The sequence below is a fragment of the Lagenorhynchus albirostris genome, chromosome 16 (assembly GCF_949774975.1).
Source record: "Lagenorhynchus albirostris chromosome 16, mLagAlb1.1, whole genome shotgun sequence".
NCBI classification, from domain to species: domain Eukaryota; kingdom Metazoa; phylum Chordata; class Mammalia; order Artiodactyla; family Delphinidae; genus Lagenorhynchus; species Lagenorhynchus albirostris.
Genome location: NC_083110.1, coordinates 39,022,155 through 39,039,087, shown reverse-complemented (window position 1 = coordinate 39,039,087; position 16,933 = coordinate 39,022,155). Strand labels below are relative to the sequence as shown.

At 41.0% G+C, this 16,933-nt stretch overlaps 2 protein-coding genes across 23 annotated transcripts in view; both read right to left on the bottom strand.

The window, feature by feature from the left end:
• The window catches only part of ZFAND4 (zinc finger AN1-type containing 4), a 72,240-nt gene extending 59,039 nt beyond the window's left edge, over window positions 1-13,201 (bottom strand). The window contains exon 1 of one of the 3 annotated variants that reach the window (XM_060125705.1): window positions 13,092-13,201. The gene's annotated coding sequence lies outside the window, so the exon portion shown is untranslated. Of the gene's footprint in view, window positions 1-12,638; window positions 12,906-12,959; window positions 13,001-13,091 lie in introns of those variants that run through there. The other 2 variants (XM_060125706.1, XM_060125704.1) reach the window with 2 other exon arrangements.
• Window positions 13,202-15,571: 2,370 nt separating this feature from the next.
• The window catches only part of LOC132507587 (WASH complex subunit 2-like), a 56,513-nt gene continuing 55,151 nt past the window's right edge, over window positions 15,572-16,933 (bottom strand). For 19 of the 20 annotated variants that reach the window (XM_060127107.1, XM_060127114.1, XM_060127124.1 and 16 more), the window contains one exon: window positions 15,572-16,254. In XM_060127107.1, coding sequence (XP_059983090.1) covers window positions 16,115-16,254 — 140 coding nt within the window. In that variant the 3' untranslated portion in view covers window positions 15,572-16,114. The remainder of the gene's footprint in view (window positions 16,255-16,933) is intronic. The other variant, XM_060127117.1, reaches the window with a different exon arrangement.

Below are 16,933 nucleotides of genomic sequence, written 5' to 3'. Positions count from 1 at the left end.
CCTATTATGAATAATGCTATGAGAACACTCAATTACAAGTCTGTGATAGACATGTTTTTTCCTTTCTCTTCCATATATATCTAGAAGTGGAACTGATGGGTTGTGTGGTAACCCTGTGTTTAGCAATTTGTGGGACTACCATACTGTTTTCAAAAGTGGTCTAAACCATTTTACATTCCCACCAACAATGAACAAGGGTTTGGATTTCTTCACATCCTTGCCAATACATTTTATTGTCTTTTGATTAAAGCCATCGTAGTGTGTATGAAGTAGTGTCTCACTGTGGTTGTGATTTGCCTTAATGACTAATGATGTTAAGAATCTTTTTATGTGCTTAGTACCCATTTGCACATATTCTTTACAGAAATGTCTATTCAGAAAGTCCATACAGATCCTGTCCATTGAGTTATTTATGTTTAACACTTTCCAGATACAAGCTGTTTAACGGATATATGATTCACAAATATTTTCTCCAATTTCATGGGTTGTCTTTTAACTTTCTTGATAGTTTCCTTTGAAGCACAAAAGTTTTTAATTTTAATGAAGCCCAATTTGACTATTTTTCTTCTGTTGCTTATACTTTGGGTGTCATATTTTAAAAGCTTTGCCTAATGCAAGGTAATAACAATTGACCAGTACATATTTTTCTAAGAATTGTATAGTGTAGCCCTTACATTTAGGTCTATAGTCCATTTTGAATTTATTTTTGTGGTTGTTGTACAATAGGGGTACAGATCTATTCTTTTGCAGACAAATAACCAGTTGTCTCAGCACCATTTGTTAGAAAGACTATTCTAAATTCATTGAATTGTCTTGGCACCCTTGTTGAAAACCAGCTGACCATAACCTCAATTCTGTTCCATTGATCTATATGTCTATCCTTATGCCAGTAGCATACTGTCTTTGTAGCTTTGTAGTAAGTTTTGAGATCGGGAAGTGTGAGTCTTCTAACTTGTTCTTCTCTTTCAAGATTGTTGGCTATTCTGGGTCATCTGAATTTCCATAGGAATTATAGGATCAGCTTGTGTATTTTGCAGAAACACCAGTTGGGATTTTGATAAGGACTGTGTTCAGTCTACAGATTAATTTGGATAGTATTACCATCTTAACAATATTAAGTCTTATAATCCATCAACATGCAATATCTTTCAGTTTATTTATAACTTCTTTAATTGCTTTCAACAATGTTTTATAGCTTTCAGATTATACGTTTTGTATTTTAAAAACGTGTTTCTAAGAATTTTGTTCTTTTTGATGTCACTATCAATGAAATTGTTCTTAGTTCCATTGTCAGATTGCTCATTGCTAGTGTATAAAAATACAATTGATTTTAATATATTGGTCTTGTTCACTGCAACCTTGCTGAACTCAGTAGTTCTAGTATTTTTCTAAGTGGATTCCTTAGGATTTTCTACATACAAGATAATGTCAATTACAAACAGAAATTTTAACTTCTTCCTTTCCCATCTAGATGACCTTTATTTCCTTTTCTTACCTAATTGCCCTGCCTGGAATCTCCAATACAGGTTGAATAGAAGTGGTAAGAGCAAACATTCTTGTCTTTTTCCTGTTGTAGGGAAAATCATTCAGCCTCTCACCACAAGTTATGATTTTAGCTGTGGGGTTTTCATAGGTAATCTTTATCAGATGGAGAACGTTCCCTTCTATTCCTACTTAGTTTAGGTGTCAGTTGTCTTTTTTAAATCACAGTGTTAGATTTTGTCAAATACTTTTCTTTAGTGTCTCAGATGATCATGTGGTTTTTGTCTCATATTCTATTAATATGGTGTATTACATTGACTGCTTTTTGATATATTGAACCAACCTTGAATCAGTGGGATAAATCCATTTGTATATGGTCTGTAATCATTTATATATGTTACTAGATTTAGTTTGTTAGTATTTTTTGAAGATTTTTGTGTCTATATCCATACAAGTTATTGATCTAGTGTCTGGTTTGATATCAAGGTAATACTGCCCTCATAAAATAAGTTGAGAAGTATTCCCTAAAGGTAGGTAGACTCTTGAATGTATTTCAGAATGGGTAAAGCCTCAGAGTGGGGGAAGAATATCTGTAAGACTAGGTGAACAGAATGTGAACACTAGGGCAGTGCAGGAATGAAGAAGAAAAATGGGTGATAAATTTTTTACTTTTTTTTGCCAAAGGATATATCACTGAAGTCACCGCAATTTTCATAACAATGTGATTAAGGAGAAGTTATTTTTTAAAACTTGTGGTTTGATTAATAACCTACATCTCCATTCTATAGACATGATTTTCACAGGTATCTAAAATCTGGATACTAGGAACTTCCCTGGTGGTCCAGTGGTTAAGAATCCACCTTCCAGGGGACTTCCCTCGTGGCGTAGTGGTTAAGAATCCACCTGCCAATGCAGGGGACACGGGTTCAAGCCCTGGCCCAGGAAGATCCCACATGCCGCAGAACAACTAAGCCCGTGCGCCACAACTACTGAGCCTGCGCTCTAGAGCCCATGAGCCACAACTACTGAGCCCGCGTGCCACAACTACTGAAGTCCACACGCCTAGAGCCCGTGCTCCACAGCAAGAGAAGCCACCAGAGTGAGAAGCCGGTGCACCGCAACGAAGAGTAGCCCCCACTCGCCACAACTAGAGAAAGCCTGTGCACAGCAACGAAGACCCAACGCAGCCAAAAATAAATAAATAAATAAATAAATTTATTTAAAAAAAAAAAAGAATCCACCTTCCAATGCAGGGGACACCGGTTTAATCCCTGGTTGGGGAACTAAGATCCCACATACCACGGGGCAACTAAGCCCACATGCTCTAGAGCCCGCGTGCCACAACTAGAAAGCCCATGTGCCGCAACTACTGAGCCCGCACACTCTGGAACCCACACGCCACAACTAGAGAGAAGCCTACACGCCACAACAAAGAGCTCACATGCCACAACCAAGATCTGATGCAGCCACATAAATAAATAAATAAACATTTAAAAAAAATAAAAATAGGTACTTGCCTGGTGGTCCAGTGGTAAAGAATCTGCCTTACAAAGCATGGGACGTGGGTTCGATCCCTGGTCAGGGGACTAAGATCCCACATGCCATGGGGCAACTAAGCCCGCACACCACAACTACTGAGCTCACGCACCTCAGCTACAGCCCACGTGCTGCAAACTACAGAGCCTATGTACCCTGGAGCCTGCACGCCACAACTGGAGAGGAGAAAACCCGCATGCCACAACTAGAGAGAAGCCCGTGCACCACAACAAAAGATTCCACATGCCTCAACGAAGATCCCAAGTGCCACAACTAAGACCTGATGCAGCCAAAAATAAACAAAATAAATAAATAATAAATAAATCTTTAAAATCAAGTAAAATCTGGATACAAGACAGACACCTGAAATCCAACACGTCCAAAACTAATCATCTTTCCTACAAACCTCCTTCTTGTCCTACAGTCTCCATCTTGGTAAAGGGTACCACCATTAACCTAATCACTTAAGCCAGAAAGCTAGGAATCATTTTAGATTTTTCTGCTAGCCTCAAGGTATCTAATCCTAACAGTACAACTTAACATTTCTATAATCTGTGACCTTCTCCAGCCACACTGATTAGGACTTAGTTCAGGTCTTCATTAGCTCTTAACTGAGCAACTTTGATAGCCTAGCTATAATCCTTGACACCTGCCCTTCACTCTTCTGATCCATTCTCTAGGATGTCAACAGTTATCTTTTTTAAAAAAAGAAAGTTTAATAAAAACTGGATTAGGGTATCACATCACATAGTTCAGAAATTACTTTACTCTTAATTATCTATAGATAATAGGGGGAAAGGTCACTCAAAGTTCTAAAATTTTTTAATATTTGACTTTAGAATGCACTGGGGTGAAACCATCAATTCAGACTAAATGAGGGAAATGAATCTAAGTTAGCCTAAAGCCTGAATTTTTTTTCCTTTTAAATAAACTATTGTTTAGAGCAGTTTTAGGTTCGCTGCAAAATTAGGCAGAAGTACAGACAGTTCCCACACACTCCCTGCCCCCACACATGCACAGCCTCTCCCACCATCAACAACCTACACCAGAGTGGTGTATTTGTTACAACAGATGAACCTACATTGACACATCATTATCACTCAAAGGCCATAGTTCACATTAGGGTTCATTCTTGGTGTTGCAAATTCTATTGATTTCCACAAATGTATAGTAATGTACCCATCATTATAGTATCACACAGAATAGTTTATGAGTAAAGCCACTATAAACATCCATGTGCAGGTTTTTGTGTAGACGTATAAGTTTTCAACTTACCGGGGTAAACACCAGTGAGTACAACTGCTAGATCTTACAGTAAGGGTATGTTTAGTTTTGTAAGAAACTGCCAAAGTGTCTTCAAAAGTGGTTGTTCTATATTGCGTTCCCACCAGGAAGGAATAAGAGCTCCTACTGCTCCACATCCTCACCAGCATTTGATGTTGTCAGTGTTCTGGATTTTGACCATTCTAATAGGCATATAATAGTATCTCATTGTTTTAATTTGCATTTCCCTAATGACATATGATGTGAAGCACAGTTATCTTTTTAAAATGTAGAATTGATCATGTTATTTCTTAGCTCAAGGTCCCACGATGGCTTCCCACTGTCTACAGAATTCAGACTCCTTAGAAAGGCTCCTAAGATCATGCATCTCACCTTCCAGCCCTATTTTATTTATACACATACCTCATCCCATCCTGCAATATATCTGGTACTTCTATCCTCTAATCATTTGTAACTGCGGCTTCAGAAAACACTGGTCTCTATATCGTTGCTCCTGCTTTCCTCTACTTACCACCATTCCCACACTTGGCTACCTGACAAGCACCTGTGATCTTTCAAGACTCAAGTCGAATAGAAACTATTCCACAAAGCCGTTTACAGTTCCTCCCCTTCACACCCTGACCTCCATCATATATGGCACCCATTACAATCAATTTCATTTTTTACATGACTTTCTTATTCTACTAAATTGTAGGCTCCTTAAGGGAAGGGCATCTGATTTACCACCCCATCACCTAGCACAGTGTTTTGTACATATTGGTACTCATTAAAGGTTTGTTCAATGAAAGAGTAAATAAATATTCATCCTCTCAACTGAGTTTTAGAGCAAACCTGTAATATAGGTAAGGTATTATCCCTGCTTTAGACATGAAGAAGTGTTTGGTTATGCTATAAAAGTTTGTTTGGAGAAATGTTGGTTTCCCATAGGAATCATTACTCATTCCAAACTAACTCCACCAATATTTACGCAACTCATAACGTACAGAGATTTCTGCTACAGTGAATTTTTATAACTCAATATAGTTAATTATATTAGTTATATTAATTATACTGAGTTATAAAAATTCACCATAGCTCAATATATAAAACCAATATATAAAATTCATCAATTAACTAGGGAGTATATTTAATATAATTAAGCATAATGAATATAATTAATTAAATAGGGAACCTGAATTGCATTGTGCAGACTGCTAATGTTCCTGAAGATACGGCACCATAGGAAGAAAAGCTATTGCTGGCAGCACAGCTGCTCTGAGTGCTGTTATACTTTTTATCAAAATAATGAGTAATAAATATAATAACACAAAGTAATATGCTAATAATACTGCTGGTGAATTAGAACAAAAAATTTTACAGTTCGTATAGAAACACAAAAGACCCTGAATAGCCAAAGCAATCTTGAGAAAGGAAAATGAGGTTGGAGGAAACAGGCTCCCTGACTTCAAACTAAACTACAAAGCTACAGTAATCAAGACAGTATGGTACTGGCACAAAAACAGAAATATAGATCAATGGTACAGGATAGAATGCCAAGAGATAAACACACTCACATATGGTCACCAAATTCACGACAAAGGAGGTAAGAACACACAATGGAGAAAAGACAGCCTCTTTAATAAGTGGTGCTGGGAAAACTGGACAGCTACATGTAAAAGAATGAAATTAGAACACCACCTAACACTATACACAAAAATAAACTCCAAATGGATTAGAGACCTAAATATAAAACCAGACACTATAAAACTCTTACAGGAGAACATAGGAAAAATACTCTTTGACATAAACCACAGCAAGATATTTTTTGACCCACCTTCTAGAGTAACGGAAATAAAAACAAACAAATGGGACTTAATTAAACTTAAAAGCTTTTGCACAGCAAAGGAAACCATAAACAAGACAAAAAGACAACCCTCAGAATGAGAGAAAATATTTGCAAATGAAACAACAGACAAAGGATTAATCTCCAAAATATACAAACAACCCATGGAGCTCAATATCAAAAAAACAAACAATCCAATTAAAAGATGGACAGAAGACCTAAACAGACATTTCACCAAGGAAGACATACAGATGGCCAAGAGGCATATGAAAAGATTCTCAATGTCACTAATTATTAGAGAAATGCAAATCAAAACTACAATGACCTCATGCTGGTCAGAATGGCCATCATCAAAAAATCTAGAAACAATAAATGCTGGAAAGGGTGTGGTTAAAAGGGAACCCTCCCACACTGTTGGTGTGTATCCCGCATAGTGGTTGTATACAACCACTATGGAAAACAATATGGAGCTTCCTTAAAAAACTAAAAATAGAACTACCATATGACCCAGCAATCCCACTACTGGGCATATACTCTGAGAAAACCATAATTCAAAAAGAGACATGGGGCTTCCCTGGTGGCGCAGTGGTTGAGAGTCTGCCTGCCGATGCAGGGGACACGGGTTTGTGCCCTGGTCCGGGAAGATCCCACATGCCGTGGAGCAGCTAGGCACGTGAGCCATGGCCACTGAGCCTGCGCGTCCAGAGCCTGTGCTCCGCAACGGGAGAGGCCACAACAGTGAGAGGCCCGTGTACCGCAAAAAAAGAGACATGTACCACAATGTTCACTGCAGCACTATTTACAATAGCCAGGACATGGAACCAACCTAAATGTCCATCAACAGATGAATGGATAAAGAAGATGTGGCACATATATACAATGGAATATTATTCAGCCATAAAAAGTGAAACTGAGTTATTTGTTGTAAAGTGGATGGACTTAGAGTCTGTCATAGAGTGAAGTAAATCAGAAAGAGAAAAACAAATACCGTATGCTAATGCATATATATGGAATCTAAAAAAAGAAAACAATTGGTACTGAAGAACCTAGTTGCAGGGCAGAAATAAAGATGTAGAAATAGAGAATGGACTTAAGGACATGGGGTGGGAGGGGGAAGCTGGGGCGAAGTGAGAGTAGCATTGACATATATACACTACCGAATGTAAAATAGTTAGCTAGTGGGAAGCAGCAGCATAGCACAGGGATATCAGCTCGTTGCTTTGCAATGACCAGGGAGGGTGGGAGGGAGGCTCAAGAGGGAGGGGATGTGGGGACATATGCATGCATATGGCTGATTCACTTTGGTGTACAGCAGAAACTAACATAGTATTGTGAAGCAATTATACTCCGATAAAGATCTATTAAATAATAATAATAATAATGCTGGTGACAGTGGTAAAAGACCACTACTTTCAAGTAAAAGCCAAATAAGTGGCTGTATTGCTCAGGCTGTGTCTCTTATATCCTTAATACATTGACATGTCTGTAGGAATAATGACGGAACCTAACCCCTTTTCCTACCTCACTGAAATGACTGCTTTTATAATACAATTTTGGATAATATGTGGATTCTTAAGAACATACTTATCATCCTATATCAAATAAGAATGTACTACAGAATTATCAGTGTCCATTCCCCCAAAGCCAAGAGCACTCCTATCTACATAGTAAAAGATCTAGCAACAGAGGTCAGGGGTCAGGAATGCCGAACTGAATATTACAGAAATAAAGACATGGGTGACCAGTGCCTGTCCAAGGAATTTAGAGACATAAGATATAAAGATCATTTTTTTCACCACAGTAGTCTTCCACAACAATACCCCAAATATAATAAACAAATGGTGGGAGAAGGTAACATAAAGACAGATTTGGAAGTCCTTCATCTGCAACAAGAATGTACAGAGTAATTATGGGCGAAAAGAAAACTTGCAACCTAGAACAGCACTAATTGCACTGGAACACCACCACAAATTTGGGCCCTAATCAATGCAGTAATTTCCAAAATCCAAAAAGAAGCAAGATTGGTAACCAAATTCAAAGCTGAAATGTGTGCCTCTAGGAAATAATTATACTTCTCCTCAGCAGTAGAAATCACTGTAACAGAGAGCAAAGTAAGTCTAGGAAATCTAGTTAAGCCAGACTGGAGGACTAGATGATAGCAGAGGGGCAAACGGAAGCTCCAGTGGGCCAAAGACCTAGCCAGTACTAAGGGCGGGGTCCGTGGACACCTTTTTTTTTTTTTTTTAAACATATCACTTTACACTTGGATGAACTCACTGATGTGGCAAGTCTGAATCAGCCCTGGGCTTTTTTTTTTTTAAATAAATTTATTTATTTTATTTTATTTATTTTTGGCTGTGTTTGGTCTTCGTTGCTGCGTGCGGGTTTTTCTCTAGTTGTGGAAAGCTGGGGTTACTCTTCGTTGTGGTGCGTGGGCTTCTCACTGCGGTGGCTTCTCTTGTTGCAGAGCACGGGCTCTAGGCGCACAGGCTTCAATAGTTGTGCCTCATGGGCTCTAGAGTGCAGGCTCAGTAGCTGTGGCGCACAGGCTTAGTTGCCCCACAGCATGTGGGATCTTCCTGGACCAGGGCTCGACCCGTGTCCCCTGCATTGGCAGGCAGATTCTTAACCACTGTGCCACCAAGGAAGCCCCACGGACAACTTATGAAAGTTGTGTTAGAGCATGCTTGACTGAGCAGATTATGGAACCCTATGATGTTGGTAAATGAGGGGCAATGGAGACTCAAAAACAGGATGGAAAATGATACAAGGACAGCTAAAAAATAGAAGAGGAAGAGGAAAGAAGAAGGCAGAGAAAAAAGTACGTCAGAATTTTTACCAATAATTTAAAAAACATGCTTAGCTATTAAGAGTAATGGAGTCAAAAGAATGAAAAGAATTGAGAACAGTCTCAGAGACCTCTGGGACAACATTAAATGCAACAACATTCAAATTATAGGGGTTTCAGAAGAAGAAGAGAAAAAGAAAGGGACTGAGAAAATATTTGAAGAGATTATAGTTGAAAACTTCCCTAATACGGGAAAGGAATAGTCAGTCAAGTCCAGGAAGCACAGAGAGTCCCATACAGGATAAATCCAAGGAGAAACACACTAAGACACATATTAATCAAACTATCAAAAATTAAATACAAAAAAAAATATTAAAAGCAGCAAGGGAAAAACAACAAATAATATACAAGGGAATCCCCATAAGGTTAACAGCTGATCTTTCAGCAGAAACTGCAAGCCAGAAGGGAGTGGCAGAACATATTTAAAGTGATGAAAGGGAAAAACCTACAACCAAGATTACTCTACCCAGTAAGAATCTCATTCAGATTCGACAGAGAAATTAAAACCTTTACAGACAAGCAAAAGCTAAGAGAATTCAGCACCACCAAACGAGCTTTACAACAAATGCTAAAGGAACTTCTCTAGGCAGGAAACACAAGAGAAGGAAAAGACCCACAATAACAAACCCAAAACAATTTAAAAAATGGTAATAGGAACATACATATCGATAACTACCTTAAATGTAAATGTATTAAATGCGCCAACCAAAGGACACAGACTGGCTGAATGGATACAAAAACAAGACCTCTATATATGCTGTCTACAAGTGACCCACTTCAGACCTAGGGACACATACAGACTGAAAGTGAGCGGATGGAAAAAGATATTCCATGAAAATGGAAATCAAAAGAAAGCTGGAGGGGCTTCCCTGGTGGTGCAGTGGTTGAGAGTCCGCCTGCCGATGCAGGGGATACAGGTTTGTGCCCCGGTCTGGGAGGATCCCACATGCTGCGGAGTGGCTTGGCCCGTGAGCCATGGCCGCTGAGCCTGCGCGTCCGGAGCCTGTGCTCCGCAACGGGAGAGGCCACAATGGTGAGAGGCCCTGCATACCGCAAAAAAAAAAAAAAGAAAGCTGGAGTAGCAATTCTCATATCAGACAAAATAGACTGTAAAATAAAGACTATTACAAGAGACAAAGAAGGACACTGCATAATGATCAAGGAATCAATCCAAGAAGAAGATATAACAATTGTAAATATTTATGCACCCAACATAGATGAGGAGCACCCCAATACATAAGGCAAATGTTAACTGCCATAAAAGGGGAAATCAACAGTAACACAATCATAGTAGGGGACTTTAACACTCCACTTCCACCACTGGACAGATCATCCAAAATGAAAATAAATAAGGAAACACAAGCTTTAAATGATAGATTATACAAGATGGACTTAATTGATACTTATAGGACATTCCATCCAAAAACAACAGAATACACTTTCTTCTCAAGTGCTCATGGAACATTCTCCAGGATAGATCATATCTTGGGTCACAAATCAAGCCTTGGTAAATTTAAGAAAATTGAAATCAAGTATCTTTTCTGACCACAATGCTATAAGACTAGATATCTACTACAGGAAAAAAAACTAAAAAATACAAACATATGGAGGCTAAACAATACACTGTTAAATAACCAAGAGATCACTGAAGAACACCATACACAAAAATAAACTCAAAATGGATTAAAGACCTAAATGTAAGACTAGACACTATAAAACTCTTAGAGGAAAACATAGGCAGAACACTCTATGACATAAATCACAGCAAGATCCTTTTTGACCCACCTCCTAGAGGAATGGAAATAAAAACAAAAATAAACATGTGGGACCTAATGAAACTTAAAAGCTTTTGCACAGCAAAGGAAACCATAAACAAGACGAAAAGACAACCCTCAGAATGGAAGAAGATATTTGCAAATGAAGCAACAGACAAAGGATTAATCTCCAAAATTTCCAAGCAGCTCATGCAGCTCAATATCAAAATAGAAACAACCCAATCCAAAACTGGTCAGAAGACCTAAGTACACATTTCTCCAAAGAAGATATACAGATAGCCAACAAACACATGAAAGGATGCTCAACATCACTAATCATTAGAGAAATGCAAATCAAAACTACAATGAGGGGCTTCCCTGGTGGCGCAGTGGTTGAGAGTCCGCCTGCCGATGCAGGGGACACAGGTTCGTGTCCCGGTGGGGGAAGATCCCACATGCCGCGGAGCGGCTGGGCCCGTGAGCCATGGCCGCTGAGCCTGCGCGTCCGGAGCCTGTGCTCCGCAACGGGAGAGGCCACAACCGTGAGAGGCCCGCGTACCGCAAAAAAAAGAAAAAAAAAAAAAACTACAATGAGGTATCACCTCACACCAGTCAGAATGGCCACCACCAAAAAATCTACAAACAATAAATGTTGGAGAGGGTGTGGAGAAAAGGGAACCCTCTTGCACTGTTGGTGGGAATGTAAATTGATACAGCCACTATGGAGAACAGTACGGAGGTTACTTAAAAAAACTAAAAACAGAGCTACCATACAACCCAGCAATCCCACTACTGGGCATATACCCTGAGAAAACCATAATTCAAAAAGTCATGTACCACAATGTTCATTGCAGCTCTATTTACAATAGCCAGGACATGGAAGCAACCTAAGTGTCCATCAACAGATGAATGGATAAAGAAGATGTGGCACATATATACAATGGAATATTACTCAGCCATAAAAAGAAACAATATTGAGTTATTTGTAGTGAGGTGGATGGACCTAGAGACTGTCATACAGAGTGAAGTCAGAAAGAAAAACAAATACCGTATGCTAAACATATATATGGAATTTAAAAAAAAAAAAGGTTCTGAAGATCCTAGGGGCAGTACAGGAATAAAGACGCAGACGTAGAGAATGGACTTGAGGACACGGAGAGGGGGTAGGGGAAGCTGGGACGAAGTGAGAGAGTGGCATGGATATATATACGCTACCAAATGTAAAACAGATAGCTAGTGGGAAGCAGCTGCATAGCACAGGGAGATCAGCTCGGTGCTTTGTGACCACCTAGAGGGGTGGGATAGGGAGGGTGGGAGGGAGACGCAAGAGGGAGGGGATATGGGGATATATGTATATGTATAGCTGATTCACTTTGTTATAAAGCAGAAACTAACACACCATTGTAAAGCAATTATACTCCAATAAAGATGTTAAAAAAAAATCATGGGAAAAAAGTAATGGCATCAAAAGACGTTTCTAAATCAATTTCCAAAACATTTCTCTCCTCCCTTCTGAAAAAGTTCTTAAAACACAACCATCAAAGATGAAAGGGAAGTTAAAGAAGGTAATGCGATAACAGTGCTGAATAACTAATTTCAGTAACTCGGAATCAGCTTTATCGATAAACTCTGTTGTAAAGAACAGCCATATAAGAGCATTTCTTTTAAACTCTTCCTCCGACATAAAGGGAGCCAGCATGTTATGCAGTCCTTAAAAATACCGACTCTTAATGAACCGTTTTTACTAAAGCCTGGAAATATACCTAAGTTTTAAATACAAGCTTCAGAATTATATCCACCACATCATGTACCCTAAACTCTGAAATCAATTTCCTAGCGGGACTGTGAAATCCTTCAAAGCCAACGCCTCCTCGAGCCTTCAGTGTTAGGCACTTGAAGAGAACGGAGTCACCTGCGCAGCCCGTGCTCCTCCAGGATAAACTCCGGCTACCCAGACGCATGGGCCAGATCAGGAGGGCAGCGGTTAGGCTCCGCGTCAGAATCCGCGACTCGGAGGGCAGCACCTGTCGGACGGGGCGGGGCACCCCGCGTCGCGCTCGCGGAAGGACGGAAAGTGGAGGCTGTATCCTCCGCGAAGGCGGCCCACCGCGCCGGTATCGGGGCAGCGGCGGCGACGGAGGGGGCGAGGCCAGGAGGCCAGCGACGGCAGCGCGGCCCGGCTCAGCGGCCCGCGGCCCTGGGCGCCCTCCCCATCCGGCCCGCTTGCCCTCACCGGCTCTCGTCCACTCCCTCGCCCACCCGCAGGCCAGTAAGGACGTGCGGCCCCGCGAGCGCCGCCGCGGCAAGAACCGAAGAGCAACGCTCAGTGGTCGCCGCGCCCCCGCCCCTTTGTGACACCGCGTACCAATCGCTCGCCGGTGCTCGCGTCGCTCTCCAATCAGCGGGGGCAGGGGCGGGACCTGTCCGCCGGACGCCTGCGGGTGCTCGGGAGCCGGTGCTTCTTTTGCGTTCGGTGGTGGTTGTTGGTTAGGAGAGGCCCGGATGTTAATCCTATATTACTAACAGTGGCCTGCTGACTCCGGCCGAAGCGGGCGCGCTGGAGACCAGTCGCACAGGCTTCTGGGAACGGTGGGGTTGGCCTGTGGCCTAAGGAGAGTATGGACAACACCCTCCCTGACACCAAATTAAGGCGCTCTTAGAGGTGCCCGACGTGCTGCGGGGATAGTCCCCGTCGATGGCCTTCCCAGAGCCTGTGCACTTCCAGTGCGGTCCAGGCCGGCCTGGCTTAAACAAATCGCCCTTCCTGCGCTTTACTGACCTCTAACGTTTCTGGTCTCACGTACCTCATCTGAAACATGGGGACATTGCCATGCCTGGTTGAAAGCAAGGGCGAAAGCAAACAAGCTCTGTAGATCTTATCCATTTATTCCTCACCCAATTTACTGAGAATTGTAGAGTTGAAATTGAGTGGGTACCTTGGGTTGTCAAATCGCAGCGTCGGCTATGCCCAGCCACCCTTTTTTTTCCCTCCAGTTCTAATTCCCAAGCTGTTGAGCTCAGGTGCACAACATAACAGACAACACAAACCTTCCAGCCTGACATGGACCCCCACTGCTTCTTTTTATCTTCATTTCCTGTAGGTATTCTAAATCCAAGGTTTACAGATTTTCCAGCCCTCCTGGCCTACTATTTTACTAGGTGGATTACTCAACTGACAATAAACAGTAATCTCCCTCTCACTGCAGCTTCACTTATCATCTTGTGACTCGGAGGAACCAGTCTAAAATGAACCCCAATGCCTAATCTCCATTGCCTGTCCCTTCTTACTCTCCTCTGAGACCCCACCCACCAAATTATCTCCATCATTCAACAAACCATTGAGTATACATTGAGGTATATGTATGATAAGGGACTGTGCTTTCACTCATCTTCAGGCTCTCTTGCCACTGGTGCCTTCTTAAACTCTAATACTGAGTTGACTGGAGCCCCGTGAGGACAGAGATATGATTATTATCTTTGTATACTAAATTCTTAAATGAGTGCCTGTGATGAAATGAATCTTACTGAAGCAAAACCTTAGTTTCTAAAACCTGCCACCCCTCTCAGTCAGGGAGAACTGTGAGAAGGAGCTTTGGAGTCAGGTGGATGAGCTTAAAGCCTTGGGTTCCAACACTGGAAGCTCTTGGCCAGTTCATTCATTCTCACCATCATCATCTACCATGTTTCAAGTGCCAGATAGTTAACAAGGATCTTTGCATATTCTGTCCCATCACAATCCTGCAAGGTGGGTACTGAAACCCCTACTTGACAAAGAAGGAAACAGAAGCTAAGAAAGGTGAAACAATTTGCCTATACTCAAACAGCTCTAAGTGGCAGATTTAAACCTAGGTCTCAATAAAAAAAATCCAAACTTGTTCCGCTGGTCCACTCTGCTTCCAGATTTTAGCCTCATCTGTGAAATGAGGACAACACCTATCTGGTAGAGTTAAGGAGACTGACATGAAAAGTGCCTACCATTGGACCAGTGAGTGTTAAGTTCCCTCCCGCTTTCAACCCTCTCAAAACAGCAATTTGCCTATTTTCTAACTCTATTGTCTCCTGAATTCCCTGGAATCAATCCTAATGATGGGTCAGCAGATTTGATCATTCCAAAAGAAAAACATGTTTAACAAATGCTTACTGAGTCAGATCCCACATTGGGCTCAGAGCAGGAAACTGTACACAAGTAACCTAAGGGACAGAAGGAAGATGTGCTAAAGGGATAGGGAAAAGGAATAGGCAGCTAGTGTGTACCCTCTTCTGCTGCTGGGTCATTCTCACAGCAGAGCTGGACAAACAGTTGATGTGTGAGAGCTATACGAAATCTCTGACTATGAGCAATTCCCAATTCAACCTTAAAAGTAACCAAGGAAGAAGTTACTGGCTTCAGAATTGGCGAAGCCAACTGGGTCTGCTTACAAGATTGTGCCACGGTTACAGATTGAATACTCATGAGCAAGATGGCACAGCACAGGAAAACAGACTAGAAGGGCGGGGGGTGAGGTTGGGGGGTGGTCAGCCATCCACAATGGACAACACAGTTGTAGAACATTCCCATCAGTGCAGAGTTCTATGAAACAGTGGTGCTCTAGAAGCTGACATTTCCATCCTCAGCACTTCTTCCTACCATTATCTGGGTTCATTCTGCCCTTTCAAAAAATAATGCAAAGCTCCAAGGAATGGAAATGGATGCCTTAGAGCAAGGGTCAGCAAATTGTTTCTGTAAAGGGCCACAAAGAAAATATCTTAGACTCTGTAGGCCATCCAGTCTCTGACACAACTACTCAACTCTGGCATTGGAGGTAGGGTGAAAACCGCCATAGACAATACATAAATGAATGGGTATGGTTCTTTCCAATAAAACTTTATTTACAAAAACAGACAGTAGAGGACTACAGTTTGCCAAACCTTGCTTTAGTGGACCTATAGAGGCATCTTCAGAATTCAGTGGAATGAGAGAAAACCTCCTCTCCTATTACAAAGACTCATGAAGTTTATAATCTCTCATCCTCTTCCTCTATCAAGTGCCTTGGTTCTAAGTTAGGGAAGACTCCTGGTCATCTGTCTGGCATTTGCTACCTCTGGGAGTCCCTGCCCACCCATGAAAGGCACAAATAGGTTTCTTTTCTAATGACCCTAAACCATGGCCCCACCAAGGCTAATCAAAATATGGTTAAAAAAGCAAAAACAATAACGAAACAGTGAAACATTTATTTCTGTTTGGCAGTATTAAGCATGATTAAAACCAGTACAGAAAAATACTAAGTACGTTGGGTAAGAAGTGAGCTAGCTGTTTCAGTATATGCTTTTTATAATTCAGTTAAGACAGTGAGCACAGGAGACAGCATCATTAACTCAAGGATGTAGCTGAAGGATACCCGGTACACTCTACTGGCCTCCAAAGGCGTTCAAGGGATCATCAAATATGTTGGACACCTTCTGTTCAGATCTTGATTCAGGCACTGTCTGTGAAGATCGACTTTTTGGTTTGGTTGTCTTAGCCTGGATACCAGAGGAGAAGATATCATCTTTAAAAAGGAAAAAAAGAAAAAGAAAAAAAGAGTTGCTGAATAGGCAAGAAAATGGGTGCTTTTAAGACACATCTACACAAACAACCAAAGACTCAAGTCTGACAACAGTATGGGATACCAAAAAACACTAAGATAGAGCCAAGCCTCTTAGATTCTGGTCCTGGTTCTGCTACTAAGTTTTATGATCACATACAAGTCACATTTTCTCTCTGAGCATAATTTTCTCAGCTACAAAGCTGTGTGTGTGCATATGCAGGAGAGGAAAAGTGGAAAGATAACTGAATCTCCAATCCAGCCCCTGACTTTACCATCTATGCATTATACTTATTTCTACATTCTTTTCCCACTGGATTTTAAAAGGAAAAGTCACTAAAAATAAGCAAAGGGAAATCCAACACAGGTCACCCTCTTTCAGAATAAATGCATCTGTTTGCAGCACCTAAATGCTAAGCGTGTAAGTCTTTATGACTACACTTGTGTTTAATGTTTCACTGACTCTAATGCTCCATGACTCATTTTACTCAGTAATGATAGTAACCCAGTAATATTACTGCTAGGATTCTATTCTACTGAGATTTTAGCATGTGTACATAAAGATATGTATGTACAAATGTTAAAGATTATGGTATCATTTGTAACAGAGAAAATGGAGAAACAATCTAGATCACTCTCAATA